The 26,438-nt window shown below is 44.4% G+C and overlaps 1 protein-coding gene across 1 annotated transcript; it reads right to left on the minus strand.

Moving 5' to 3' along the window:
- Positions 1-3,739: 3,739 nt before the first annotated feature.
- LOC140716718 (zinc-binding protein A33-like) lies at positions 3,740-26,438 on the minus strand. The gene is made up of 6 exons (XM_073029529.1): positions 25,879-26,438; positions 25,090-25,185; positions 23,731-23,964; positions 17,202-17,224; positions 16,996-17,114; positions 3,740-5,103 (listed from the first exon to the last, which is right to left on the minus strand). Exons 1-6 carry the CDS (start codon positions 26,287-26,289, stop codon positions 4,550-4,552), a joined length of 1,437 nt encoding a protein of 478 aa, XP_072885630.1. The 5' UTR covers positions 26,290-26,438; the 3' UTR covers positions 3,740-4,549.

Below are 26,438 nucleotides of genomic sequence, written 5' to 3' on the forward strand. Positions count from 1 at the left end.
ATACATACCGCCTGTGGGATCCCAGTCTCTATCTCATAACAACCTGAATATAACTTTCACACCCATACCTGACACAAAACCTTCAATTAAAATAGATAATAGCCCCTCCATCCTCATTTCCACAATTTCATAAAAATTCTTTCCTTCATAAATACCATCTGCCTTTTGAATAGTAAAAGTACTGCTGTTACAACATCTATATTTAACTGGCTTTACTAATACCATCTTCCAAATGTAAAAATGAATTCAATGTCATACTTGCCCATCCATACCTTTACAAGACGTACAAATAGAAACAATCAGAAAAAAATGTACAATAGCCCTCTCAATTGCATTTCCAAAAATTAATCAAAAGTCCATCCTTCAGTAAATATTATTTGCCTTTTCAATATCAAAAATATTGCTATTACAACATCTTTATTTAACTGCACTGTCCTAATATGATCTTCCAAACCCAAACTGATTCCAATGTTATTTAAGGCAGAGATTGCTAGGTATCTGAGTAGCCCGGGTATCAAAGGTTATGGTGAGAAGGCGGGGAAGTGGGACTAAATGTGAGAATGGATCAGCTCATGATAAAATGGCAGAGCAGACTCGATGGGCCGAATGACCGACTTCTGCTCCTTTGTCTTATGGTCTTATTCTACCGTTCCAAGTTCCCCTCTGATAAAACGTGACATTACCTCTTTTATCGAAAATATAATTCAAACACTCGATTACCATACATTCCACAAGTTTACATAAATGAGACTTTAATGATATTGGCCTACAAGAAGGAGGATCAGACGGGGAGATCCAGGTTTTAGAATGGGAACTACTACAACCATTTTCCATGAGAAAAGTAGATGGCCAAACCAAATACAATTCAGAAAGTTAATATTTTTACAAAAGTAAATTACACACATACCAGTTGAATCAAGATTTTCTCCAAGTTCATGATACATTTTATTCCCATTCACAACACTATACTCTGTCCCTTTCCTTATAAAACTGACAACACCACCCCTCTACCAACTAACCTGTCAACCCAAATAACAATATAATCCTGCACAGGAATAAAACGTAAAATGTGCAGGTTTCCTGAACAGATATAACATCGGAAGAATCTGATAAATCAGAAATAAACTGCTAAAAGTGTTGACCATGTAAAATCAGGCTTCTTGCATTTCACTTCAATATTTCAATCCCATTACATACCTTCACAAGTAAACTGGGATGCAGAAACCCCCACAAATCAGAGCTTCATTTACAGCTTCCCACATAACACCAGTTACACCAAGATACCTTTCTGCAGCTTTCACAATAATTTTAATTTCCTCAGTAGGATGAGATGTCTGAGCAGTACAATTCACCACATCGGTTATAAACATCACAAACTTCATTTTATCCAGCAGTGAAGTATCTTTGGTGAGAGAACTGTGATGCCGGCATATATCCACTGTCGTCACAGTCTGTTCTCTGAGTGGGATCACATTCACATGCTATCTAATAGCCTCGTTCGCATCTGCCTCCACCACGACCCGATATTCACACCAGACACTCACCACTATGGGAATGAAAAACAAAACTTGAAACGCAAATCTCCTTTAAACATTCTGAGTCAGGTTTTTAACATCATTGTTTTTCTAATTGTTTTTTTTTTAACAGCAGCTATGCAGAGAAAAGATACAAAATGCACTAAATTACAAAATACTTCAATAGTGCAAAAAGGACCAAGGAGGATGTGTTCCCCCTTTCTACTGAAGTGCATGCCCACTGGCATTGGACATTTCCTCCTTAGAGAAAAAATCCCGGCTGTCCACTCTGTCTGTGCCTCTCACATTCCTGTAAACGTCTGTCAGACCTCCCTCAGCCTCTGCCACTCCGGAGAAAATTCCCCGAAATTGTCCGGTCTCACTTTATCCAGGCAGCATCCTGTTAAGCCTCTTCCACTCACCATCCAAAACCTCCGCATTATTCCTGTATTCGAATGCAATTCTCCAGATGTGGTTAAACTAGAGATTTTTACAACTGCAACATAACTGCCTGACAATGGAACCACTATCTGGGAGTTATGAATTCGGATTCCAAGATCTCCCTGTAGATCAACACAGTTCAGTCTCGCCCCATGAATATAACAGCAAAGAGATAATGCTGAGGCTTTATAAGACAAGAGTCAGGCCGCACTTGGAGTATTGTCAACAGTGTTGGGGCCCATATCTCAGAGAGGATGTGTTGTCATTGGAGAGAATCCAGAGGAGGTACAGAAAGATTATTTCGGGAATGAAGGGGTTAAAATATGAGGAGCACTTGGCAGCTTTGATCCTGTGTTCACTGGAACTCAGAAAAATGCGGGGGCATCTCATTGAAACCTACCGAATGTTGAAAGGACTGGATAAGGTGGATGTGGAGAAGGTATTTCCTGTGGTGGGGCACAGCCACAAAGTTGAGGGGCCACCTTTTCAAACAGAGGTAAGCAGCTTATTCTTTTTATTAGCCAAGGTGTATTGGATCTGTGGAATTCTCTGCCACAGACTGCGGTGGAGGCCGAGTGTCTGGGTATATTCAAGGCGGAAGTTGATTGTTTCCTGATCGGTCAGGGCATCAAAGGATATGGGGGGAGGTCATATATCTGGAATTGAGTGCGATCTGGATCAGCCATGATGGAGATCAATGGCTGACTCAATGGGCTGAATGGCCTAATTCTGTTCCTATGCCTTATGGACTTATGAACAGAAGCCCCCTCAATCATGATGAATCTCCTCTGCACTGTCCCAGCACAAAACATCCTTTGTACAGAATCCTAAGCGGAACTGAATGCAACTTTTCAAGAACGTTGTCAAGTCAGGCAGCATCTGTTCAGGGGAATAGAGTCGATGGTTGGGACAGAAACCCTCCCTTACAGCTATAACACAGGCCCTTCGGCCCAACCTTTCCATGCTGTCCTCCTGTCCATTTAAACTAATCCCTCTGCCTGTCTTTGACACAGAACAGAGAAATCTACAGCACATTACAGGCTCTTCAGCCCACAATGTTGTACCGACCATGTAACCTATTCTAGAGACTGCCTAGGACTTCCTGATCGTATATCCCTCTATGTTTCTAAGCTCCATGAACCTATCTAAGAGTCTCTTAAAATATCCTATTGTATCCACCTCCACCATCGTTGCCAGCAGCCCATTCCATGCACCCACCACTCTCTGTGTAAGAAACTTACCCCTGACATTCCCTCAGTACCGACTTCCAAGCAGCTTAAAACTACGTCCCCTCGTGTTAGTCAATGCCTCTGGCTATCCCCATGGTCAAAGCCTCTCATCATCTTATTACAATTACTTATGTACAGGATAGGAGAAATATAGCTTCAACATCACCTCACAGCTCTTGAACTCAATCCCATGGTTGATGAAGGCCATCACACCAGACGCCTTCCTAACAACACTGCCAACCTTCGCAGCAGCTTTGAATGTCGTATGGGCACAGACCCCAAGATCTCTCTGACCCTCCACACTGCCAAGAGTCTCACCATTAATATGATATTCTGTGTTCAAATTTGACCTGCAGAAATGAATCTCTTCATCTGTGTTGAACTCCCTCTGCCACTTCCCAGTTCTGCATCCGAGGCGAGGAAATAGATTGCTGAGCCTCTTGCTAGGATCATTATGTCCTTATTGCCCACGGGAATGGTCCCGGAGGATTGGAGGGAGGCTACTATCCACTTACTCTCAATATATTTGTGGAAATCCTTTGGCTTTACCTTCACATTATCTGCCAAAGCAACCTCATGTTTTTTGGCCTTCCTGATTGCCTATACCTGCTATACACTTCTCCCTTTTTCTTAACCAGATCGCCAATATCCCTGGAAAACCAAGGTTCGCTATGCCTGTTAATTTTGCCTTTAATCCTGGCAGGAGCGTGCAAACTCTGCACTCTCAAAATTTCACCTTTGAACTTACCGAACACATCCTTGCCAGAAAAAAAGACGTTTCCCAATCCACTCTTCCTAGATCCTTTTTCATTTCCACAAAATTGGCCCTTCTCCAATGTTACCCGAACATTAAGCTGCCAGTTCTGCCCCTCCTGCCACCAAGTCTCACTGATAGCAGTAATGTCGTAATCCCACGTGTCAACCCACGCCCTAAACTCATCTGTTTTAGCTACAATACTCCGTGCATTGAAATATATGTACCTGAGAATATATATAATATATAGAATATGTATAAAGTTTGCTTTTTCATTTCCGTCTATACATGCAGTCCTCTCATGTTCCTTTTCCTCCTCCACCTCACTATCTGCTCCAAAACTCTGGTTCCCCTCCCTCTGCAAATCTAGATTAAATCCCCCGGAGCAGCACTGGCACATCTACCGTCAAGAATGTTAGTCCTCCTCCAGTTCAGAGGCAAACCGTCCCGTCGGAACAGGCCCCACCTTCCCGGGAACAAAGCCCAATTGTCCAGAAACATGAAGTCCTCCCTCCTGCACCATCTCCTTAGCCACGTATTTAGCTGCACTCTCCGCACATTTATATTTACAGGGACTTTACTCCTGCCGCCGGTTCCGGGACCCGACACATTTACAGACCGGGAGTGGAACCGGAGCAGATTCTCAGCCACTGGTTTCCATCCCCAGTCCGGAAGAAAGGATAAAGTTTCCCCGTGAATTTATTCCCAGTGAAGCTGTGGAGATGGGACTTGGTCTCCGCGTTGTAAAATGTAACTGTCCCGGACTCGTAACTGAGATATACTCCCACCCTCCCGGGGATGGGACCGGCAGCGAGACGGGACTCGGGGGAGGGGAGAACACGGGACCCGTCACAATCCCGATGTAACACGTCATAATGCCGCCCGATGATCCAAAATGCGGTTTCCGGACTCAAACTGAACCTTCCCTTCCTTTCTACAGACTCTCCGGCGACTCCCAGCCACCAGACCCGAATCCCCGTCAACTCCACCTCCCAGTAATGTCTCCCCGATGTGAATCCCTCCGATCCCAGCACACAAGCCCAGTCTGTGAATCGCTTCCCGGTGTCAGGGAGATTCCTTCGGGTCCGGGTCCATCTCACACTCTTCCGATCCTCAGACACCTCGAGATACGGATTCGCCGTTTCCACATCCAGGGTGGCAGAGACTGCGGGGAGAAGGAGAGAATTAGAAAGTCCCCAGGGATCGGGGGAAGACTCGGGCAGCGCGGCCCCGGGGATCAGGGGGAGACTCGGGCAGCGCGGCCCGGTTCCGGTGGAAAGGCCCCTGGGCCTCAGGCGCAGTCGAGTGGCCGATACGAACCTTCACCGTGGTTTGACCCGACGGGAGCGGATGGACAACTAATGTTTCCCCGTGGGTTTTACGCCGGACAGGGGAAAAACCTGCCTGTTGACCCCTGAAAGAATTTTGTGTTTCCATGAGATCTCCTCTCATTCTTCGAAACAGGGAACAGAGAACATAGAGCAGTACAGTACAGGAACAGGCCCGTCATACAATGTTCACATTCATTTGTGAGTGTGAAGTGGGGCAGTGTGATGGTTTGAGACAGTAAAGGAGGTGATAATGGGAACCAGCAGGGGAGAGATGAATGGCAGATTGAACCAGGAGGGGGAGGGGTGGAAAGCCTGTGGGTGAACTGTGTGTGTAGACGTAATGAAAAGCGAGAGGGGGCAAAGATGGCAGATGAGGAAGACTTTGTCCCCTTTCCCACAACCCCATCCCCCGCAACCCCTCATTAGAACAGGGGATGAATTTGCAGGGACCCTTAAGCAACACAGGTCCTGATGAAGTGTTTCAGTCTGAACCGCCGACTGTTTACTCTTTTCCATAGAAACTTCCCAGCCTGCTGTTCCCCCAACAATTTGTGTGTGTTACTCTGCTTTAAATATACTCAATTATTTGCCCTCCACAGCTGCCTGTGGCAGATTCACTATCCTGTGGATAAAGGAATTCCTCCTCATCTCTGTCCTAAATGGACATCCCTATCGTCAGAGGCTGTGCTTACCGTTCTCGACCCACCCACATCCTCCCAACATCAACTCTCTCCAGACAGGTGTCAGAGAGATCTGGCGAGACCCTTCATCAGGACCTGTGCAGCTTGGGTTACCAGCATCTGCAGATTTTCTCCTGTTTGATTTTTAAAGCAGAAATTAATAAGTAAACTTCTTGATTGATCAGAGTCTCCAAAGTTATGGGGAGGAGGCGGGAGAATAGGGTTGAGGGGGATAATAAATCAGCTATTCTTCGAAACTCCCATGAGTACAGGCCCAGAATCAAACTCTTCATATGTTAACCCTTTCATTCCCGGAATCATTATTGTGAATCTTCTGGACCCCCTCCAATTGGACCCCCTCCAATACTCCAAGTGTGGTCTGACCAATGCCTTATAAAACCTCAGAATTACATCCTTGCTCTTGTACTCTAATCCTCTCGAAATGAATGCAAACATTGAGTTTGCCAATCTTATCACTGACACAAACTGCAAGTTAACCTTCAGGGAATCCTGCACAAGGACACCCATGTCCCTTTGCACCTCTGATTTTTGAATTTTGTCCTATTTACAGAATTGTCTATGCGTTTAATTCCTTCGACCAAAGTCGTACCTGCCTAAGTTTGTACCTGTCAAACTCTACCTGTGCTACAAGATCCTTATTACGTATACTGGTGCATTCAAATAAGACCATAAAACAAAGCTGCAGAAGTCGGCCATTCGGTCCTTCGAATCTGCTCCGTCATTTTATCATCAGCTGATCCATTCTCCCATTTAGTCCCACTCTCCCACCGTCTCACCATGACCTTTGATGCCTTGGCTACTCAGATACCTATCAATCTCTGTCTTAAATACACCCAATGACTTGGCTTCCACTGCCGCAAGAGATTAACAGATTCACCACCCTCTGGCTAAAAAAATTTCTTTGCATCTCTGTTCTGAATGCGCGCCCTTCAATCCTTAAGTCATGCTCTCTCATACTAGACTCCCCCACCATGGGAAACAACTTTGCCACATCCACTCTGTCCATGCCTTTTAACATTCGAAATGTTTCTGTGAGTTTCCCCCTCATTCTTCTAAACTCCAAGGAGTACAAACCAAGAGCGGTCAAATGTTCCTCATATGTTAACCCTCTCATTCCCGGAATTTTCTAGTCAATCTTCTCTGAACCGTCTCCAATGTCAGAACATCCTTTCTTAAGTAAGGAGCTCAAAGCTGCACACAGTATTCCAAGTGAGGCCTTATAGAGTCTCAACATCACATCCCTGCTCCTATACTCTATTCCTCTAGAAATGAATGCCAACATTGCATTCGCCTTCTTCACCACCGACTCAACCTGAAGGTTAACCTTAAGTGTATCCTGCACGAGCACTCTCAAGTCCCATTGCATCTCAGAACTTTGAATTCTCTCCCCATTTAAATAATAGTCTGCCCGTTTATTTCTTCTACCAACGTGCATGACCATACACTTTTCAGCATTGTATTTCATTTGCCACTTCTTTGACCATTCTCCTAATCTATCCAAGTCTCTCTGCAGACTCTCTTTCTGCTCAGCACTACCGTCCCCTCCAGTTATCTTTGTATCATCAGCAAACTTAGCCACAAATCCATCTACTCCATAATCCAAATTGTTGATATACAACGTAAAAAGAAGTGGCCCCAACACGGACCCCTGGGGAACACCACTGGTAACTGGCAGTCAACCAGAATGGGATCCCTTTATTCCCACTGTCTGTTTCCTGTCAATCAGCCAACACTCTATCCACATATGTAAATTTCCCGTAATTCCATGGGCTCGTATCTTGTTTAGCGGACTCATGTGCGGTACCTTGTCAAAGGCCTTCTGAAAATCCAAATACACAACATCCACTGCATCTCCCTTGTCTAGCCTACTTGTAATCTCCTCAAAAAATTTCAATGGGTTTGTCAGGCAGGATTTTCCTTTATGGACACCTTGCTGAGTTTGGCCTATCTTGTCATATGCCTCCAGATACTCGGTAACCTCATCCTTGACCATTGACTCCAACAACTTCCCAACCACCGATGTCAAGCTAACAGGTCTATAATTTACTTTTTGCTTCCTTGCCCCTTTCTCAAATACCAGAGTGGCATTTACAATCTTCCACTCCTCCGGAACGATGCCAGAGTCTATTGACTTTCGACAGATCATTGCTAATGCCTCCGCGATCTCCACAGCTACTTCCTTCAAAACACAAGGGTGCATTCTATCTGGTACAGGAGATATATCTACCCTTAGACTATTCAGCTTCCTAAGTACTTTCTCTGTCGTAATTGTGACTGTGCACACTTCTCTTCCCTGACACCCTTGAGTGTCCGGTGTACTGCTGATATCTTCCTCAGTGAGGACTGATGCAAATACTCGTTCAGTTCCTCAGCCATCTCCTTATCTCCCATTACAATTTCTCCAGCATCATTTTCTATGTGTCCTATATCCACTCTCACCTGTTTCTTTATTCTTTATGTACTTGAAAAAGCTTTTAGTATCTTCTTTGATATTATTTGCCCCATCACCTGCCTGTCCTTCTTGACATCTTTACTGCTCTCTATCTTAGATTTATTTCTGTTTTCCCCCTCCTCTATTCTATCATTCCGGTTTCCCATCCCCCTGCCAAATTAGTTTAAACCCTCCCTAACAGCTCTATTAAACATACTCGCTGTGGTTCAGGTGTAACCAGTCCTTTTCGAACAGGTAATATTTCCCCCAGAAGAGATCCCAATGATCCAAGAATCTGAAGCCCTGCCCCGCTGCACCAGTCTCTCAGCCTCGCATTCATTTGCCTGATCCTACTATTCTTGCCCTCGCTGGCACGTGGCACAGGTAGCAATACAGAATACAGAATGAGAATACAGAAGCTTCTCAGCTTCATTCCTAACTCCCGGAAATCTATCTGCAGGACCTCCTCCCTTTTCCTCTCTATGTCTTTGGTACCAACATGTACCAAGACAGCTGGCTGCTCGCCCTCTCCCTTCAGAATATTCTGGACCCGATCCGAGACTTCCCATACACTGGCACCTGGGAGGCAACACACCATGCGGGTATCTCTATCAGGCTCACAGAATCTCCTGTCTGTTCCCCTGACTATGGAATCCCCTATGACTACCGCATTCCTCTTCTCCCTCCTTCCCTCCTGCACAACAGCGCCAGGCTCAGAGCCAGAGACCCGGTCACCGTGGCCGTCCCCTGTCAGGTCATCCCCCTCAACAGCATCCGAAACGATATACTTGTTGCTGAGGGGGGCAGCCACAGGGGTGCTCTCCACTATCCGGGCATTTCCCTTCCCTCTCCTGACAGTCACCCAGTTTTCTGATCCCTGTAGCCTAGGGACGACTACCTCCCTGTAGCTCCTGTCTATCACCTCTTCATTTTCTCTAATAAGCAGTAGGTCATCAAGCTGCAGCTCCAGATCCCTAACACGGTCTCCGAGGAGCTGAATCTCGGTTCACCTGGTGCAGATGTGGCCATCAGGGAGGCCGGAGGTCTCCCAGGATTCCCACATCTGACACCCTGAACAAAGCACTAACCCTGCAGACATGCTACCTAATTCTACAGGAATGAAACAAAGAAAGATAGGTCTACTCACCCACTTACTTCGCCAAGCACACGAACTTTTTAAACCGTTAGCTAATATGCCCTGCTGTTCGCCCGTCCGTCCAGGCCGATTTGCCAAGGGGAGAAAAAGAGTCGGTGCCTCGCTCTCAGCTCTTCCCGTTACCGCCTAAGCCCGTTGAGCCAAAGCCCTACACTCTGCGGCCACCCACTCCGCTGCCCACTGTATAGGGTGGTCAACTTTTTAAACTCTCCGCGCTGTCCTGCGCAGTCTCGCCGTTCTTGTACGCGAGGTCTTTTTCAAAAAAACTGCCTTCCTTCAGAATTTAGCTCCCACGCCGCCCTTCTTGTCCCAATCTAAAAAAACACCTTCAGTCCTGTATTCATCACCCTGTTCCACACTGTCCACATGAAATTCAGCAAGGCCTTTGATGTCGATGATAGACCACACTTGGGGCATTGTCTGCATTTCCGGTTCCCGAATTTGGGGAGGATGTCAGTACACTGGACAGTAGGCTTCAGGAGGAAGTTACCAGGACTGGGGGTTTGGGTTAAAAGCAGACCCCTTCTCAAAAGCAGGTATGACCCCTTATCAAAGTAAATAATTCATAAGGAGCTTAAATAACGTTTCTTTTTCCAAGAAATGGGAGTACAGAACCAGAGGGCTCAGATTGAAAGTGAGATGGGAAATTTTTCTGAGTGGTCTATCGGGTAACATTCTCACAGAGAGGGAGGTTGGTAAATGGAATTTGCCCTCAGACGCTGTAGAAGCAGGAAAAATAAAATATTTTAAAATAAATTTGGGCAGGTACACAGATGGGAAATGGTTAGAGGGATGGGGGGGGGGCAAACACACACAAATGGGACATGCTCAAGAAGACATCTTAGTCTTGCAGATTGATGAAGTGGGCCGTGGGTTCAACATCCATCAAACCCTCCCAGATCATCCTCCTGAGCAATCTCACCCCGGAGTCTGTCTGTGAATTGTTGATGTGACGTCACGTCAGAGGGCAGCTCAGTGACACAGAACAGACAGACTGGGTAAGGACGGCAGATTTCAATCCTAAATGGGAATTTGTGCCCATTTCTGTGGACGTGTGTCACAGTCTGATAGTATATCTGTGTGTGTGTGTGTGTGTGTGTGTGTGTGTGTGTGTGTGTGTGTGTGTGTGTGTGTGTGTGTGTGTGTGTGTGTGTGTGTGTGTGTGTGTGTGGTGATTGTAGTAAATATACCTGTTGTGTGTATACACATTGAAGGAGAGTGTGCACATTGAAGAATTTGTATGTTACAGTGTGTCGTCACATGTCTGGTGTGTGTTGAGAATGTGTCACACGTGATTGAGTTGTTTAAATGAATAAATGACTGTCTCTGAAGAGATTGGTTTCCCGGTTACTGAAGGAAATAACAACGTACATTGCTGAGGCTCTGACTACAATCTGCCAGTCCTTCCTGTGTATGTGTGTGAGGGAGCTTTGCCAGGCCGGTTATGCTGTGTGTGCTTCTCCCGAGATGAAATCTTGACCCATGTCAATGCATGTTGGTGTGTCCGAGCTCATTCTCACAATGCTTCAATGTTGTGGTCTGATCACCATAAGACATAGGAGCAGAATTAGGCCATTTGCCTATCGAGTCTGCTCCGCCATCCAATCATGGCTGATCCTTTTTTCCCTCCTCAGCCCCACTACCTGGTCTTCTCCCCGTAACCTTTGATGCTGTGTCCAATCTAGAACCTATCAAGCTCTACTCTGTCTAGGACTTTCAACATTCGAAAGGTTTCAATGAGATCCCCCTCATCTTTCAAAATTCCAACGAGCACAGACACAGAGCTATCAAACGTTCCTCGTATGAGAACCCTTTCATTCCTGGAATCATCCTTATGAAATAGATGCCAGCACACCTTTTCTTAGATGAGGAGCCCAAAACTGTTCACAATACTCAAGGTGAGGCTTCACCAGTGCCTTATAAAGCCTCAGCAGCACATCCCTGCTCTTGGATTGAATGCTATCTAAACCCCTTGGATTGAATGCTAACATTGGATTTGCCTTCCTCACCACTGACTCTACCTGCAAGATAACCTTTAGTGTGTTCTGCAGAATGACTACTAAGTCTATTTACATCTCAGCGTTTTGGGTTTTCTCTCCATTTGAAAAAAAAATCTGCACATTATTTCGACGACCATAGTGCATGACCATGCATTTTCCAACATTGTATATCATTTGCAACTTTCCTTCCCATTCTCCTCATTCAAGTCCTTTTCCAGCCTAACTGTTTCCTCAACACGACCTGCCCCTCCACCAATTCTCGTATCATCTGCAAACTTGTAAACAAAGCCATCTACTCTAGGACAAGAGGGTATGAATTCAGGATTGAAGGACGTCCTTTTAGAACTGAGATGTGGAGAAATTACTTTAGTCAGTGTGTGGAAAATCTGTGGAATTTGTTGACACAAGTGGATGTTCAGACAAGTTATATTTAAGGCAGAGATAGATAGGATCTTGATCAGCCTGGGCATCAAAGGGTATGGGGTGAAAGCAGGGGAGTGGGGACGACTGGAAGAATTGGATCTGCCTATGACTGAATGGTGGAGCAGACTAGATGGGCCGACTGGCTCCTATATCTTATGGTCTATTCCATCTGCAAAATCTTGATATACAGCATAAAATGATGGTGTCCTAACACTGACCCCTGTGGAACACAAGTCACTGGTAGCAAACCAGAAAAGGATCCCTTTACTCTCATTCGCTGTTTCCTGCCAGTCAGCCAATATTCTAACCATGCCTGTAACTTTTCTGTAATACCATGGCCTCTAAACTTGGTTAACACCTTCATGTGTGGCACCTTGTCAAAGGCCTTCTGAGATTCCAAATATACAACATCCCCTTTATCTATCCTACTTGTAATCTCCTCAAATAATCCCGACAGGTTTGTCAGGCAGGATATTCCCTTAACGAAGCCATGCTGACTTGTCCTATCTTGTCCAGTGTCACCAAGTATTTCATAACCTCATACTATCACCATATAACCATATAAAAATTACAGCATGGAAACAGGCCATCTTGGCTCTTCTAGTCCGTGCAGAACGCTTACTCTCACCTAGTCTCACTGACCCGCACTCAGCCCATAACCCTCCATTCCTTTCTGTCCATATACCTATCCAATTTTACTTTAAATGACAATATCCAACCTGCCTCTACCACTTCCTCTGAGTAAAGAAGTTCCCCCTCGAGTTACCACTAAGTTTTTGCCCCCAACTCTCAACTCATGCCCTCTTGTTTGAATCTCCCATAGTCTCAATTGAAAAAGCCTATTCACGTCAACTCTATCTATCCCCCTCAGAATTTTAAATACCTCTATCAAGTCCCCCCACAACCTTCTACACTCCAAAGAATAAAGACCTAACTTGTTCAACCTTTCTCTGTAACTTAGGTGCTGAAACCCAGGTAACATTATAGTAAATCTTCGCTGTGCTCTCTCTATTTTGTTGACATCTTTCCTATAATTCGGTGACCAGAACTGTACACAATACTCCAAATGTGGCCTTACCAATGCCTTGTACAATTTTAACATTACATCCCAACTCCTATACACAATGCTCTGATTTATAAAGACCAGCATACCAAAAGCTTTCTTCACAACCCTATCCACATGAAATTCCACCTTCAGGGAACTATGCACCATTATTCCTAGATCACTCTGTTCTACTGCGTTCTTCAATGCCCTACCATTTACCATATATGTCCTATTTTGATTAGTCCTACTGTTACGTACCCGTGGGTATCTTGTACCTGTCGCATGACCATGATGTAATTGAGGCTATGCTGGGCATGATGTAATGGTCTTGTGATGGTGGAGTGACGTCATTTTCCCCGCCAGTGGGAGGTCATGTGATAGTTTTTTTCAACAGGGTATAAAAGGAGAACCCCTCCTTATGAGGTGGGGCAGTTCGTGGCTGAATTCGCCACTGACTCCATGTTGCTGCGTGTTCGATGTTATGATGCAGTTTTGTTTAAAAGTGGAGTTTTACTTTCTGTCTTAAGTCTCAAAAGTTATTGTCGGCAGTTTTGCTACAATACTGCCAGTTAAAATGAAGTCGGAGAGTGAAGATTCAAAGTTCGGGAAGCTGAAATATCGAGGAAAGTTGATGTCGGCTGTGAAGCAGTTTCGACCTTTATTTAATCTTCGTACAAAGAATTAGTAACGTGTCCATGATAACTCCTGACTTGCCCAAAAAGTGCAGAAGGAGTTGGATGCAGAGTTTCGCCAAGGAAAGGTCAGTGCCTTTAAGCCGTTTTATTTCCTTCAATCGTGAATCCCTCGGTAAAGCCCGCTTGAGCTAGGATCAGCAGTAACGCCAAGGAAGAGAATTTATTATCTCAAGGAAAGCCTCTCTAAAGTGACTGTGTAAACATTTGGACTTTCGCATTACTACTTCTAAGAACTGTTTTTGCATTATCACTTTAAGAACTGAGTTCGCGTTTCTCGTTTTAAGAACTGTTCGAGCTGCCGTATGGCAGCCGACTTCCGGTTAAGTTAGTCTTTTGTTTACTTTTGGGGTTTTTTTTAGCAGTGTTTAATAATTTTTTTATTTGTTAACAAAAACCTGTCTCAATTATATATTAATTGTTGCTGGATCGTAACACTATCAAAATGAAGCACTTCACACTTATCAGCATTAAACTCCATCTGTCATCGTTCAGCCCACTCCTCTAATTGGTCTAAATCTCTCTGCAAGCTTTAAAAACCTACTTCATTATCCACAAAGCCACCTATCTTAGTATCATATGCATACTTACTAATCCAATTTACCACCCCATCAGCCAGATCATTAATGTATATGACAAACAACATTGGACCCAATACAGATCCCTGAGGCACACCACTAGTCACCGGCCTCCAACCTGACAAACAGTTATCCACCACTACTCTCTGGCATCTCCCATCCAGCCACTGTTGAATACATTTTACTACTTCAATATTACTACCTAACGATTGAACCTTCCTAACTAAACTCCCGTGTGGAACCTTGTCAGGTGACTTACTGAAGTCCATATAGACATCATCCACTGTTTTACCCTCGTCAAATGTGCAATGTGCATTTTATAGTAATTTGTGATAAATAATATGTGCAACATGCTGGTCAATATAACATAGAAATACAGTTGTCTCAGCACGAGTTAATCAGTCTGATGGCCTGGTTGAAGAAGCTATCCCGGAGCCTGTTGCTCCTGGCTTTTATGCTGCGGTACCGTATCCCGGATGATAGCAACTGGTACAGTTTGTGGTTGGGCTGACTCAGGTCTCAAATGATCCTTCTGGCATTTTTAACACACCTGTCTTTGTAAAACAAGCTGGCAATCTATCAAATTGTTTTTCAAGTATTGTAAAAAAGTAAAACAGATGAGAGTGGAAATGAGGCCGGATATATAATAACGGGAGATAAAGAGATGGCAGATAAAATAAATATTTTGCATCAGTCTTCACCGTGGAAGACACCAGCACTGTGCCATATGTTGAAGAGTGTGAGGGAAACGAAGTGAGTGCAGTTACTGTTACAAGGGAGAAGGTGATCAAACAGCTGAAAGACTTAAAGGTACATAAGTCACCGGGACCATCTTAACAATTGACACTAACTTCTTCCCAACCACAGAGGTGAGGCTAACTGGTCTATAATTTCCTTTCTGCTGCCTTCCTCCTTACTTAAAGAGTTCAGTGACATTTGCCATTTTCCAGTCCTCTGGCACCATGCCAGGGTCCAGTGATTTTTGGGAGATCATTTGAAATGCCTCCACGATGTCTATTGCTACCTCTTTCAGAACACTAGGGTGCAGTTCATCTGGTCCGGGTGACTTATGTTGAACTCAGACATATTGTGAGCACTGCTTCCTAAGGTTTCTTTTAACTACTCACCTCTGGTTGAATACATAACACCCAATCCAGTAGAGCTGTTCCCCGAGTAGGCTCAACGACAAACTGCTCTAGAAAGCCATCACATTGCATTCAACAAACTCACTCTCTTGAGATCCTTTACCAACCTGATTTTCCCAATTGACCTGCATGTTGAAATCTCCCATCATTATCATAACATTGTCCTTTTCATCAGCCTTTTCTATTTCCAGTTGTAATCTGTGGGCCTCAACCCACTGACTGTTGGGAGGCCTGTATATGACTGGTGTCAGTGGCATTTTTACTTTTGCAGTTCCTTACCTCAACCCACAAGATTCAACATGTTCCAATCCTATGTCACATCTTGCTGCTGATTTACCAGCAGAGCCACACCACCCCATCGGCCTTCCTTCCTTCCTCCGATACATTGTGTAACCGTGAACATTCAGCTCCCAACTACAACCATCCTTCAGCCACGATTCCGTGATGGCCACAACATCATACCTGACAATCTGTAATAGTGCAACAAGATCATCCACCTTATTTCTCATACTCCATGCATTGAGATATACCACTTTATGTACTGTATCTGCTATCCTTTTTAATTCTGCATCCCTAATGCACTGATACTCACCCTGCTGGCTGCAATTTTGTCCTCGCAAATGGCCCTATCCGACAGTCTGACTGCATATGTCCTTTCATTGTTACCATCAGTCCTATCCTTTCACTCCTGTTCCAACACCCCACTAAATTAGTTTAAATCCTACCCAACAGCTCTATCAAACCTCTCTGAGAATATTGTTCTCCCTCGGGTCCAGGTGCAACCCATCCCTTTCGAGCAGGTCATTCCTCCTCCAGAAGAGATCTCATTGATCCAGGAACCTGAAGCCCTGACCCTTGCATCAGCTTCTCAGCCATCTTTAATCTGCCAAATTATCCTGTTTCTACCCTCACCAGCACCTGGTACAGGCAGCAATCCAGAAATTACAACCCTGGGGGTGCTGCTTCTGAACTTTCTACCAAGCTCTCCAAATTCTATTTTCAGGACCTCTTTGCCTTTACTTCCAATGTAATTGGTCCCAAAATGCACCAAGATATCTGGCTGTTTTCCCTCCCACTCCAAAATACTGCAGACACGATCCGAGACGTCCCTGACACTGGCACCTGGGAGGCAACATACCATTCGGGTGTCCCGTTCATGTCCACAGATTCTCCTGTCTGTTCCCCTGATGATTGACCCCCTATCACTATTGCTCCCCTCTTCTCCATCTAACAACAGTGAGAGTTGCCGATCCAGAAGAGGAAAGACCATGAAGAAAGAATTCATGTCTTGTCGTGTTAGTGCAGTGTGCCTGGGATCAGGACACAGTGTTCATCTGCCAGTCCCGTGTATTGGTTGTATTGTGACCCTGTGCTGGTGTGTTCAGAGGTCTGACATCTCCAGCTGACCATGTGACAGTGATGCCTCCCAGTCTGTGGGGCTGATGTGGAATAAATTTCAGTTCCACTTCAGTCCATTATCACAGCCAATCCTGCATCAACTTACAACTTAATTGTGTTTCATGAACAAGGAAAAATGAATCTTTGTAAGTTTTACCTCGGTTAATGGCATCAAGTGTTTCTCTCAGCACTGTGTTCAACAAATAGAGGTGATCGAATTTTTCAACCGGTAGGGCCTCATCTGTCACTGACAATTCCTGGACTTCGTCACTGATTCTGTAAATATTAAACTGCTGGTGATAAACTGGAATTTTGAAGTATTTTACAAATCCATACAGGGTGTCAGTAAAGACCATGTCCTACCTCCTGTTCCGATGAGCTTCCTCCTGAAATAAATAAAAAAAACACCAATCTGATTAGACTTGGATCTACTGTCCACATCCTGAATTTCATCCAAATCATTACAAGGTGTTGAAAATTCCCACTCCCACAGTCACAAACACAAACCAGCAATACAGAACCACGGGAAAAATTACAGGAAAAGTTTCTGGACGTTAGAGCATTACTGAGAGGATGAAACTTACAGGAAAGACAGGACATGCTGTGCATTATCATCTGGATAAGATATCAGAATGATAAAATGGAACAATTTAAGATCAATGATGGATTTGAATGCGCGAAGGTGGAAAAAATACCTCATTGTGGCGAACATGAGAGGACACAGGTGCTTGCAAGTAGTACAGAGGAGATGTCAGGGATACGTTTTTGGGAATGGGTGGAATGAGCTGCCGGCAACGAAGGTGGAGGCGGTTGCGATACGGTCTTTCAAGAGACTCCCACACAGGTACATGGAGCTTAGAAAAATAGAGAACTATGGGTAACTCGAGGTAATTTAGATAGATAGATAGATAAATAGATACTTTATTCATCCCCATGGGGAAATTCAACATTTTTTCCAATGTCCCATACACTTGTTGTAGCAAAACTAATTACATACAATACTTAACTCAGTAAAAATATGATATGCATCTAAATCACTCTCTCAAAAAGCATTAATAATAGCTTTTAAAAAGTTCTTAAGTAGTTTACTTAAATACATTAAATACAATCAACCCCGGCACTTAACATATCTTACTCCTGGCGGTTGAATTGTAAAGCCTAATGGCATTGGGGAGTATCGACCTCTTCATCCTGTCTAAGGAGCATTGCATCGATAGCAACCTGTCGCTGAAACTGCTTCTCTGTCTCTGGATGGTGCTATGTAGAGGATGTTCAGGGTTTTCCATAATTGACCGTACCCTACTCAGCGCCCTTCGCTCAGCTACTGATGTTATACTCTCCAGTACTTTGCCCACGACAGAGCCCGCCTTCCTTACCAGCTTATTAAGACGTGAGTACATGTTTGGCACAGCATTGTGGGCCAAAGAGACTGTATTGTGCTGTAGGTTTTCTTTGTTTCTATGTTTCTATTTAAGGGGAGACCTTCAGTCAAAGATAAAATGCCAGGAGGTTTTTAATAAATCCCACAAGAAATTTAGTGAAGAGAATGTGGAACTCAATGCCACAGGAGTGGTTGAAATGGAACAGCAGAGATTGAATGTAATGGGGAGGCTGGATAAACACGTGAGGGGCCAAGGAATTCGGGGCAGTGTTGCTGGGTGCGGTGAATAGGTGGCAGGAGGTTTGTGGCAGAGGGAAAATTGATAGAAGATGGACCAAATGGCCTGCTCATGACGGAGAATGGGACACAATCCCATGTAAAACTAATTCGAAAAAGCAGAGACAGTGAAAGTTTCTGTAATCTGATGGAAACCGGATATGGATAAGTCTGATGAGAGTTTTGAAGTGTCTCATAAGTCTTTCAAGAGACTACAACACAAGTACATGGAGCTTAGAAAAATAGAGGGCTATGGCTAACTCGAGGTAATTTCTAAAGTACGTAGATGTTCGGCACAGCATTGTGGGCCAAAGAGACTGTATTGTGCTGTAGGTTTTCTTTGTTAAACATAGAAACATAGAGAATATGTGCAGGGATAGGCCCTTCGGCCCTTCGAGCCTGCACCGCCATTCAGAATTATCATGGCTGATCATCCAACTCAGAACCCTGTCCTTCTTTCTCTCCATACCCCCTGATCCCTTTAGCCACAAGGGCCATATCCAACTTCCTCTTAAATATAGCCAATGAACCGGCCTCAGCTGTTTCCTTTGGCAGAGAATTCCACAGATTCACCACTCTCTGTGTAAAAAAAGTTTTCCTTTATCTCGGTCCTAAAAGGCTTCCCCTTTATCCTTAAACTGTGACCCCTCTTTCTGGACACCCCCAACATCGGAAACAATCTTCCTGCATCTAGCCTATCCAATCCCTTTAGAATTGTATACGTTTCAATAAGATCCCCCCTCAATCTTCTAAATTCCAGTGAGTATAAGCCTAGTCGATCCAGTCTTTCTTCATATGAAAGTCCTGCCATCCCAGGAATCAATCTGGTGAACCTTCTCTGTACTTCCTCTATGGCAAGAATGTCTTTCCTCAGATTAGGGGACCAAAACTGCACACAATACTCTAGGTGCGGTCTCAACAAGGCTTTGTACAACTGTAGTAGAACCTCCCTGCTCCTGTACTCAAATGCTTTTGCTATGAATGCCAACATACCATTTGCCTTTTTCACCCCCTGTTGTGGAGAGCGCCCTCTTCTTTGTGGTGGCGTGTTGGGGAGGCAGCATTAAGAAGAGGGACGCCTCACGTCTTAATAAGCTGGTAAGGAAGGCGGGCTGTGTCGTGGGCAAAGTACTGGAGAGTATAACATCGGTAGCAGAGCGAAGGACGCTGAGTAGGCTACGGTCAATTATGGAAAACCCTGAACATCCTCTACATAGCACCATCCAGAGACAGAGAAGCAGTTTCAGCGATAGGTTGCTATCGATGCAATGCTCCTCAGACAGGATGAAGAGATCAATACTCCCCAATGCCATTTGGCTTTACAATTCAACCGCCAGGAGTAAGATATGTTAAAGTGCCAGGGTTAGGACTCAATGTACTTAAGTAAACTACTTAAGAACTTTTTAAAAGCTATTATTAATGCTTTTTGAGAGAGTGATTTAGATGCATATCATATTTTTACTGAGTTAAGTATTGTATGTAATTAGTTTTGCTACAACAAGTGTATGGGACATTGGAAAAAAAATGTTGAATTTCCCCATGGGGATGAATAAAGTATCTATCTATCTATCTATCTATCTGCATGCCCACCTTCAATGACTGGTGTACAATGACACCCAGGTCTCGTTGCATCTCCCCTTTTCCTAATCGGCCACCTTTCAGATAATAATCTGTATTCCTGTTCTTGCAACCAAAGTGGATAACCTCACATTTATCCACATTCAATTGCATCTGCCATGAATTTGCCCACTCACCTAACCTATCCAAGTCACCCTGCATCCTGTTATCATCCTCCTCACAGCTAACACCGCTGCCCAGCTTCGTGTCATCCACAAACTTGGAGATGCTGCATTTAATTCCCTCGTCTTAATTATTAATATATATTGTAAACAACTGGGGTCCCAGCACTGAGCCTTGCGGTACCCCACTAGTCACTGCCTGCCATTCTGAAAATGTCCCGTTTACTCCCACTCTTTGCTTCCTGTCTGCCAACCAATTCTCTATCCACATCAATACCATACCCCCAATACCGTGTGCTTTACGTTTGCACACTAATCGCCTGTGTGGGACCTTGTCAAAAGCCTTTTGAAAATCTAAATATATCACATCCACTGGCTCTCCCCATCCACTCTACTAGTTACATCTTCAAAAAATTCAATAACATTCGTCAGACATGGTTTTCCTTTCATAAATCCATGCTGACTTTGCCCGATGATTTCACCTCTTTCCAAATGTGCTGTTATCACATCTTTGATAGCCGACTCTAGCATTTTCCCCACCACCGATGTCAGACTAACCAGTCTATAATTCCCCGGTTTCTCTCTCCCTCCTTTTTTAAAAAGTGGGGTTACATTAGCCACCCTCCAATCCGCAGGAACTAATCCAGAATCTAAGGAGTTTTGAAAAATTATCACTAATGCATCCACTATTTCTTGGGCTACTTCCTTAAGCACTCTGGGATGCAGACCATCTGGCCCTAGGGATTTATCTGCCTTTAATCCCTTCAATTTACCTAACACCACTTCCCTACTAACATGCATTTCCCTCAGTTCCTCCATCTCACTAGACCCTCGGGCCCTTACTATTTCCGGAAGATTATTTATGTCCTTCTTAGTGAAGACAGAATCAAAGTAGTTATTCAATTGGTCTGTCATGTCTTTGTTCCCTATGATCAATTCACCTGTTTCTGACTGTAAAGGACCTACATTTGTCTTGACCAGTCTTTGTTTCTTTTCACTTATCTATAAAAGCTTTTACAGTCAGTTTTTATGTTCCCTGCCAGCTTTCTCTCATTATATTTTTTCCCTTTACTAATTAAGCCCTTTGTCCTCCTCTGCTGGTCTCTGAATTTCTCCCAGTCCTCAGGTGTGCCGCTTTTTTTTTTTTGCTAATTTATATGTTTCTTCTTTGGACTTGATACTATCCCTAATTTCCCTTGTCAGCCACGGGTGCACTACCTTCCCTGGTTTATTATTTTGCCAAATTGGGATGAACAATTGTAGTTCATCCATGCGATCTTTAAATGCTTGCCTTTGCATTTCCACCGTCAACCTTTTAAGTATCATTTGCCAGTCTATCTCAGCAAATTCACGTCTCATACCTTCAAATTACCCTTCTTTAAGTTCAGAACCTTTGTTTCTGAATTAAATATGTCACTCTCCATCTTAATGAAGAATTCCACCGTAATATGGTCACTCTTACCCAAGGGGCCTCGCACGACAAGATTGCTAACCAACCCTTCCTCGTTGCTCAATACCCAATCTAGAATGGCCTGCTCTCCAGTTGGTTCCTTGACATGTTGGTTCAGAAAACCATCCCGCATGCATTCCAAGAAATCCTCTTCCTCAGCACCATTACCAATTTGGTTCACCCAATCTATATGTAGATTGAAGTCACCCATTATAACTACTGTTCCTTTAGTGCACGCATTTCTAATTTCCTGTTTAATGTCATCCCGAACCTCATTACTACTGTTAGGTGGCCTGTACACAATTCCCACTAGTGTTTTCTGCCCCTTACTGTTATGCAACTCTACCCATAGCGATTCCACATCCTCCAGGCTAATGTCCTTCCTTTCTATTGCGTTAATCTCCTCTCTAACCAGCAATGCTACCCCACCTCCTTTTCTTTCCTGTCTATCCCTCCTGAATATTGAATATCCCTGGATGTTGAGCTCCCATCCTTGGTCACCCTGGAGCCATGTCTCTGTGATCCCAACTATATCATATTCATTAATAACTGTCTGCACATTCAATTCACCCACCTTGTTACGAATGCTCCTCGCATTGACTCAAAAAGCCTTTCGGTTTGTTTTTACAACACTCTTAACCCTTATACAATTATGTTGTGGCTCTTTTTGCTTTTTGCCCTGGATTTGCCTGCCTGCCACTTTTACTTTTCACCTTACTACTGTTTGCTTCTACCCTTATTTTACACACCTCTGTCTCTCTGCACTTGTTCCCATCACCCTGCCACATTAGTTTAAAGCTTCCTGAACAGCAGTAGCAAACGCTCCCCCTAGGACATTGGTTCCAGTCCAGCCCAGGTGCAGACCGTCCTGTTTATACCGGTCCCACCTCCCCCAGAACTGGTTCCAATGCCCCAGAAATTTGAATCTATGTTTCTATGTTTCTATTTATGGAGAGACCTTCAGTCAAAGATGAAATCCCAAGAGGTTTTTAATAAATCCCACAAGAAATTTAGTGAAGGGGATGTGGAACTCAATGCCACAGGAGTGGTTTAAATGGAACAGCAGAGACTGACTGTAATAGGGAGGCTGGGTAAACAAGTGAGGGACCAGGGAGTTTGGGGCATTGTTGCTGGTTGTGGTGAGCAGGTGGCAGGAGGATTCTGACAGAGAGGAATCTGTTTGAAGATGGACCGAATGGCTCTATCACGAAGAAGAATGTGACACAATCCCATGTAAAACTTATCCGAAAACGAAGAGACAGTGTAAGTTTGCATAATCTGCCCGAAACCGAATATGGAGGATAAGTCTGATGTGCGGGTCACATTCTTTGTTCTCACTGATTGACAGAGAGACCCTCACACCCACCGCACCAGACACACTCACAGTCTATGACTGGAACTGGGTGTTAATGGGAGTTTTAGAGGATATTTAATGTGGTAATTAAGGACACAATCAGCAGCTTTGTGTTATGATCAGAGTAAATCATTTCAGAGAAGATTACATTCTGTCCTGGGATGTACAGAAGTTGTGGAAGTCCAGTTTTGGGAAAACAGAAACCCTGAATAGTTGCATCAATTGTCTGGTGAGAAACAGTTTACTGCCATTTGTAAATGCTGTGTGTCGGAGCAACACGTCTGTTTTCTGTCTGCATTGTAGTCTGTGTTACGTGATTATTACGATAACCAGTCACGTGAGTGGGGATGTGGTAATTACGAAGGGAATAAGTTACATATTCGTACCTTGTTCTGGGCTGTTTTGATCCTGGGACTGGCCGATGCCATATCATTTGTTGACCAATTCATTGCAGTTTAATTTATGATTAATAATGCTGGGATTTGATTGCTTAAGTATTGTATGTTGCTGATAAAGGATCAAATATTTATCTCCGACATTTTAGAATGTCATTAGCGGAGTGATTGGAGGTTCGTCATGCAAGGAGAACACTCTGTGTGAGGACACCAGCGACGGCAATTGATTTGGTAGAATTGGCCGCTTAGTTCATTTAGTTCAATTTGACAGAAATAAATTGAAATGTAATCCCTCACCTTGAGAAATATCACACTATCTTTTTGATCCATCTGTTCCTTTAACTGAGTGATTTCCTCCTGAATAATCCTTATATTCTCTTGAAGAGCTAGAAGATTTTTCTCCATTGAATTTAGAATCCTCTTTTCTTCTTCCCTGAGATCCCTGAGTAAGCTCTGCTCTTTCTCAGTGATAATCTGGCGCAGTTCAGCAAACTGGGATGTGATGTGGCTCTGAACGCTGTGTGACTGTTTCTGTCGAATGAAAGGTGGAGATTAGTTTACTGCATTGCTGTGTTGTATTTCCTTATGACATTAAGGAGACCGTTCGGTCCATTGGGGTCCATACTACTTCTGAACGAGTACAACGAGATCTAGGTGTTCTTGTACATCAGTCAATGAAAGCAAGCTTGCAGGTACAGCAGAAAGCTAATGGCATGCTGGCCTTTATAACAAGAGGAATTGTGTATAGGAGTAAAGAGGTCCTTCTGCAGCTGTACAGGGCCCTGGTGAGACCCCACCTGGAGTATTGTGTGCAGTTTTGGTCTCCAAATTTGAGGAAGGACATTCTTGCTATTGAGAGAGTGCAGCGTAGGATCACAAGGTTAATTCCCGTAACAGCGGGACTGTCATATGTTAAAAGATTGGAGCGACTGGGCTTTAGAAGGATGAGAGGGGATCTGATTGAGACATATAAGATTATTAAGGGATTGGACACGCTGGAGGCAGGATGCATGATCCCGCTGATGGGTGAGTCCGGAACTAGAGGCCACAGTTTAAGAATAAGGGCTGGGCCATTTAGAACTGAGATGCGGAAAATCTTTTTCACCCGGAGAGTGGTGGATATGTGAAATGCTCTGCCCCAGAAGGCAGTGGAGGCCAAGTCTCTGGATGTATTCAAGAGAGAGTTAGATAGAGCTCTTATAGATAGCGGGGTCAAGGAATATGGGGAGAGGGCTGGAACGGGGTACTGATTGTGTATGATCAGCCATGATCACAGTGAATGGCGGTGCTGGCTAGAAGGGCCGAAAGGTCTACTCCTGCACATATTGTCTATTGTCTATTGAAACATTACCATCAACCCCATTCCCTCACGTTTTCCTGAAACCTATTCTCCCTCATTGACCCATTGACTCCCAACTGATTCACATACTCCCTCCCCACATTCACAGGGTTAATTGTAATTAACCATTCATCCAGCATGTCCTTGGGATCTGTCTGAAATTGTCGTGATCACAGGGAGAGCATGCAAACTCCACACAGACAGAAACCGAGGTCAGGATCGAACACGGGTCACTGGAGCTGAGACACTCGGCAATTCTGCATTAAATGGAGCAAAACTCGACAGTAATATCAGAAATTCCGCTCAGGAAGCCTCACCCGAACTCCGGAAATCTTCTCTTTCTGTTTCTGCTCCTTTTCCAGGAAGTCTGATTTCTTTTTCGTGAGAGAGTCTATGGAAGATTTTAGCTGATCCTGGAAGTCAGAGAGTGAAGGAAATAGAAACAAAGATACATCAAAAGAAACAGGTGATCAAACCCGATTATCACACAAAATGCCGGAGGAACTCAGTGAGTCAGGCAGCATCTATTCAGGGGAAATAAACAGTCGGTGTTTCGGGATGAGACCCTTCATTCGGACTGGGAAGGAATGGGACAGAAGCCAGAATAAAAAGGTTGGGGACGAGAACCAGCTGACAGCTGACTGATGAGACAACGTGAGGGGGAACGTGAGGGAGGGTGATGAAGTGAGAAGCTGAGAGGAGACAGGTGGAAGAGGTAAAGGGCTGGAAAAGAAGGAATCTAATACGAGAGGACAATCGACCATGGAAGATACGGGAGGAACTGGGCTGTTTGCGGCCCTGAATGGCGACGAGGGAGGAGGTTAGGAGTCAGGTGTAGCACTTGTCCCGCTTGCAGGTGTCGGTGCCAGGAGGGAGATCAGTGGGGAGGAGCGAGTGGATCAGGGCGATACAGTATGTGGAGTGCGATCCGTATGGAGAGCGGAGAGTTGCGGGGTGAGGAGGTGGGCTGTGGGACGGAGAGATGCTAGAAACCCGTTGGAGATGGCGGAAGTTGCAAAGAATGATGTGCTGGTTATGGAGGATCGTGTGATGATATGTAGGACAAAGGAAATGTGTGAAGTATTAAATTAACGTTTAGTTTTTACCTTGTAGATTTTAACAGCTTCTCTAATCAGCATGAAGCGGTGCTCTCGGTGTTCCTGCGCACCTGCACATATCACACAGATCAGTGTCTTGTCCGTTTCACAAAACAGCTTCAGTTCTTCCTCATGTTCCTCGCAGTGAAGTTTACTTTCCTTCCCTTTCGGATTCTGGTTTTGAATCCGAGCTTTTTCAGCCAGATTTGCTAAGGCCCGATTCACCCTGAGGGTGCGGTCAGCAAACACTTTTCTGCATTCTGGGCAGGAGTTTCTCTCCTCCCTTTCCCAACACCGTGTGATACAAGAGCGACAGAAGTTGTGTCCACACTCCAGTATAACCGGATCGGTGAAGAAATCCAGGCAAACGGGACAAATTACTTCCTCGATCCAACTCTCGGCCTTTCTTTTCGAAGCCATGTTAACTCCCAGCGCTTCCTGATTCAGAATGCTTTCGCTTTCGGGGAGCTGCTGATCCCCTGCAGTACCGCGATTGTCCACTACGCGCGCTGCAGACTCAGGGAATGAACATTCTGCTGCTGGATGTGTTCAATGGGAAGTAATAGTGG

This window comes from Hemitrygon akajei, chromosome 26 (genome assembly GCF_048418815.1).
Source record: "Hemitrygon akajei chromosome 26, sHemAka1.3, whole genome shotgun sequence".
NCBI lineage: Eukaryota > Metazoa > Chordata > Chondrichthyes > Myliobatiformes > Dasyatidae > Hemitrygon > Hemitrygon akajei.

Bases quoted from the DNA above. Each gene is read 5' to 3' on its own strand.
- LOC140716718 (XM_073029529.1), bottom strand. From the start codon at position 26,289: ATGGCTTCGAAAAGAAAGGCCGAGAGTTGGATCGAGGAAGTAATTTGT. The intron at 25,186-25,878 runs GTAAAAACTAAA...TCTGACTTCCAG, and splicing joins AAGCTGTTAAAATCTACAAG to GATCAGCTAAAATCTTCCAT. The intron at 23,965-25,089 runs GTGAGGCTTCCT...TTCATTCGACAG, and splicing joins AGAAGATTTCCGGAGTTCGG to AAACAGTCACACAGCGTTCA.